The 5,000-nt window shown below is 45.6% G+C and overlaps 2 protein-coding genes across 2 annotated transcripts in view; one reads left to right on the forward strand and one right to left on the reverse strand.

Moving 5' to 3' along the window:
* The window catches only part of LOC310807532 (uncharacterized protein), a 14,437-nt gene extending 11,595 nt beyond the window's left edge, over nucleotides 1-2,842 (reverse strand). The window contains 1 exon segment of the mRNA XM_083674031.1: nucleotides 2,512-2,842. Within this exon segment, the coding sequence (XP_083530157.1) occupies nucleotides 2,512-2,563 (52 nt within the window). The 5' untranslated portion in view covers nucleotides 2,564-2,842.
* An 859-nt stretch (nucleotides 2,843-3,701) lies between these two features.
* The window catches only part of LOC310807215 (triacylglycerol hydrolase DDHD2-like), a 13,479-nt gene continuing 12,180 nt past the window's right edge, over nucleotides 3,702-5,000 (forward strand). Inside the window, exon 1 of the mRNA XM_083673577.1 lies at nucleotides 3,702-3,949. The gene's annotated coding sequence lies outside the window, so the exon portion shown is untranslated. The remainder of the gene's footprint in view (nucleotides 3,950-5,000) is intronic.

The following is a 5,000-nucleotide window of genomic DNA, read 5'->3' on the forward strand; positions in this document are numbered from 1 at the left end:
TGTACACCTTCTCATGGTGGAGGTGGTGGAACACCTGTACACCTTCTCATGGTGGAGGTGGTGTAATGGTGTGAGGAATGTTTTCTTGGCACACTTTGGGCCTGTTAATACCAATCAATCATCGCTTGTCTATTTGAGTATTGTTGCTGACCATGTGCATCCCTTCATGGCTACAATTGACCCATCTTCTAATGGCTACTTCCAGCATGATAATGCACCATGTCACAAAACAAAAGTCGTCTCAAACTGGTTTCATGAACATGACAGTTAGTTCAGTGTTCTTCATTGGCGTTCCCAGTCACCGGATCTGAATCCAATAGAACACCTTTGGGAGGTGGTAGAACGGGAGATTCACAGCCTGAAAGTGCACCTGAAAAATCTGCATGAATTGCATGATGCAATCATGTCAACATGGACCAGAATCTCAAAGAAATATTTCCAATATCTTGTGGAATCAATGGCATGAAGAATTGAGGCTGTTTTGAGAGCAAAGGGAGGCCCTACCCAGTATTAGTATCGTGTTCTAATAAATGGAGGCCCTACCCAGTATTAGTAAAGTGTTTTAATAAAGTGCTCGATGAGTGTGTAAGCAGGACCCAGCGTGTTCCTGAAATGTATGACTGAACCTGCTGAATTTGCCTATGAGCAGAGACCTCAGGGGGGAAGTGACTGTCACACCCAACGCTGGCATGTAGAGGCAGACTGCTGCACGTAGGCAAGCATGTAATAAACACCACTGTTTCAACCATGTCTTCTCTTTTCTTTATATCATTATATGCTACATATTCCCCTTCCCCTAGTAGGAACACTCTCTGAGGTTGTGATTGGCTGGGACTGCATCCAGTAGGGTCACTCCCCTCCAGATCACAGCCCAGCGCTACAGCCTCCCCTCTCCTGGAACTAACCCTAACCCTAACCCTAACCCTAACCCTACACACAAGAGAGGTGTGTGTGTGTGTGTGTGTGTGTGTGTGTGTGTGTGTGTGTGTGTGCCCAGCACTACAGCCTCCCCTCTCCTGGAACTTCCCTACACATAAGGTTGCCTTATCCACCACACATTCAAACAAAGACAAAATGCAACTTTTGAAAAAAGTCCAAGCCTGTTTTCAACTCTAACAATGTCAGTTTATACACCGGTAAAAGAGGCTGACCCCAGACGTTGATGACATTGATGTATTCTTACTAGATCTTAAAGTGACTGTCTTGGATCGCTTGGTGCCGCTGTAAAACGGTCCATCCCAGGCACAGGCAAATCTGGGATTTGAACCCACGTCACAACATCACAGTGAATGCTGACAATGCCATTTACCCACTACCAACCTTCCGCCGTAGATTGAAGACCCATCTCTTCATCTTAACGGTCCCTCCTAAAGACCTCTTCACCCCCACTACCCCCCTGTACAAGTTTCTCTCCTGTTAATAAAAATAAATAAATAAGTAAATAAAAATCCTTCTTCTAGCATTACGACTGCCAATGGCCCCTGGTCTGAGCATTGATTACTTTATCTTATGATGACTGATGGATAGATGATTCACTTACTTAAACAAATGTATTTGTTGTAAGTCGCTTTGGATAAAGGAGTCTGCTAAATGCCATAAATGTAAATGTAAATGTAAAAACCAAGGCATTTCTGGGTGCAGGGAGACCGTATTGAAATCCTAATCTAAAATTGACTTGTGTATCTATAGATCTGGCAGATACCTATATTAAAGGTACAACAACAGTCATATAACTATTATATAATCTATCATCAATCACCCTGTTGCCCCCAGAGACACATCCCTAAGAGAGGAGAAACCCCCCCAGGATACGCGTACCTGGAACACTGCCATGAGAACACACGCACGCACGCACGCACGTCTATGTGTGTGTGTGAGCAGGGCCATGCAGACTTATGGAAGGGCAGGTGCTGTTTCCCAAAAAGGGCAGAGGGAGGAGAGCATAACCTTTGCTGTACACTTTACATCAAGTGTTTGAAGAATGGGAGAGCCTGTTAGAGCAGCAGAAAACGGAAAAACTGGAAAGCACCCATTACGATGCTGACAAGATGAAAAATGACACAAACAGAATATAGAGTTTCTCCTTATGCCTGAACAAATACAGGCATACGAGAGAGACAGTTGACTTGAACTGTTGGAGGTAATGCTTCATACTATCCACGCTTCACTGTGTGGTTGATTAGTTGTTTTACTCCAGACTTTATTAACTGTTACACAGTGCATTGTTCCCTACATAAGAAGTGTTCCCTGTAGCTTGGATACAGGAATTTTCCTTCATTCTATAATAACTGTTTGGCAAGACAACAAGTTGGCTAAACAGAAACTATGTGGTATCCAGGCTAGCTCAGATCGCAGTGCTCCAGCTCCAACCCCCCCTAGCAGAACCAGGAACAGACATGAACTCATGAAGGGAATACAAGTAGAAAAAACAAGGAAGTGAGAGAAAGTGAAAGAAAGAAGGGAGCAGTACAGCAGCCGTCAGAGCAAGGCTCAGCAGTCATTTCTTCTCACCTGTAGTTCCCTGATCTCCTCCTACTCCTCCTCTCTTGACTTTGTCCTTCATGTCTGTTTCTTTCTCTTTTTCTCTACTTCCTGAGCTGTTTTGTTCTCTGATTCTTCTGTGCTGCAAGCTGCTCTTTGAGCGTGGTGTTGAGTGTGTCTGGGGCGTGTGTAGGAGAGGGATGAGAATGCGAGTAGCAGTGTGTGTGTGTCTGTGTCAGGGGTGAAGAGTAGTGTGAGACTGTGTGTGAGGATTGCAACTCCTACTCTGCCTCCACCGGAAAAACATGGATTCTCCGGGGTTTTTTTCCCCTGCTTCACTAAACCACACCCTCCTATTGCTCAACACTATTGCTGCCCCTACTATACATGCACATTCTCTCTCTCTCTCTCTCTCTCTCTCTCTCCACCTGGGAGTTGAACTGGGTGTGTCTGCTCATTCTAGTTTTCTTCACTCTCTACTTTCCCACCCACACCCTCAGCCTCACTCTCTCTCTCACACACACACACACACACACACACACACACACACACACACACACACACACACACACACACACACACACACACACACACACTCTGACCTTTTGCATTCCACTGTTTGCATTCCAAGTCAAGTCAGGAGTAGTTGGTTGTGATAGTTCTGTGTGCGTGTATGTGTTTGTGTGTGTGTGTGTATATATATATATGCTACTCAGTGCATGCATGAATGCTCTCCTGATTCTTTATTCCTGAGAGACAGTTCACACATACCTAACTTTACCACACAAACCAAGCAAACTTCATTCCTGAATGGATTCAATGTGGGTGTTATTCTCTTGTTACTTACTGACCCACTACTTACCGTTGGTAATGTTACTACCATCCTAGTTAAAGGACATGTTCTGACAATGGAGAGCTAGCCTTCCCTGCGATTAATGCGGGAATAATTGCTATTTCTTATATGCTGTAATTGTAGACGTATTGCCTTAAAACATGTACATAAAAAACTAAATAACTAACTAATTAACTAACTAACTAACTAACTAACTAACTAACTAACTAACTAACTAAATAACCGTGAGTGATCAGGTCCGGTTGACGTTTGGTGCCAAGGGGGCGGTGGCGGAGCTTCAGTCACACCGCGCCGCCGCGCCGCGCCGCGCCGCACCGCACCGCACCGCGCCGCGCCGCTCCGCCGCAGAACAGCCCAGAAACGACTGGCTAGCCCGGTTAGCAACATAACGGTCTGCGTTGTCGATTTATGGAGCTAACTAACATATATATGTTATATACAGCTTCGCTCATGGAGCAACCGTAGTTCTTTTAGCGACAGGCTGTGAGTCATTGTGTGAATAGGTCAGTCAGAGTATCGTCAGGACGTTAAAAGTGAGATGTGAGAGTCCTGACCGCCGCTGCTACGCTAGCGAGCCAGCCGGCTAGCTACCCATCTCTGCCATCCTCCAAACAGGTCAGTCTGATGTTGCAGATGTACTAACTATATGTTATATTAATACCCCTACAGATAACTAGCACTCGCTAGCCACCGAGGTCTCAGTTCTCAATATTATGCTGTATTTATGCGTTACCTAATTGACTTAGCTAGGCAAGCACGTAGATCCAGATTAGGCTGTGTGGTTGATGTTGGGTTAATCTCTGGTTCTGAGGGAGGCTGTGTGGTTGATGTTGGGTTAATCTCTGGTTCTGAGGGAGGCTGTGTGGTTGATGTTGGGTTAATCTCTGGTTCTGAGGCAGGCTGTGTGGTTGATGTTGGGTTAATCTCTGGTTCTGAGGCAGGCTGTGTGGTTGATGTTGGGTTAATCTCTGGTTCTGAGGGAGGCTGTGTGGTTGATGTTGGGTTAATCTCTGGTTCTGAGGGAGGCTGTGTGGTTGATGTTGGGTTAATCTCTGGTTCTGAGGCAGGCTGTGTGGTTGATGTTGGGTTAATCTCTGGTTCAGGGACTCTGAGGTTGTTTGGTTGATGTTGGGTTAATCTCTGGTTCTGAGGCAGGCTGTGTGGTTGATGTTGGGTTAATCTCTGGTTCTGAGGCAGGCTGTGTGGTTGATGTTGGGTTAATCTCTGGTTCTGAGGCAGGCTGTGTGGTTGATGTTGGGTTAATCTCTGGTTCAGGGACTCTGAGGCAGGCTGTGTGGTTGATGTTGGGTTAATGTTGGGTTAATCTCTGGTACAGGGACTCTGAGGTTGTTTGGTTGATGTTGGGTTAATCTCTGGTTCAGGGACTCTGAGGGAGCTGCAACACAAACCCTGTCTCATAATGTCACGTTTTAGAGGACACTGAGTTACTTCAGCACTGACCCTGCCTGTCCCACAGCTACATAAACCAGCCAGCCAGCCAGCCAGCCAGAGACCATCATCTGTCTTATACCATTCCTGTTCTCCTTCCCTCCCAACAATATGCCTTTTTACATTTACATTTGAGTCATTTGAGCAGACGATGTTACCCAGAGAGACTTACAATAAGTACATTTGTCTGGTAAGTGAATCAACTGTACAACACCGT

This window comes from Argentina silus, assembly GCF_951799395.1.
Source record: "Argentina silus genome assembly, chromosome: 7".
Classification (NCBI taxonomy): domain Eukaryota; kingdom Metazoa; phylum Chordata; class Actinopteri; order Argentiniformes; family Argentinidae; genus Argentina; species Argentina silus.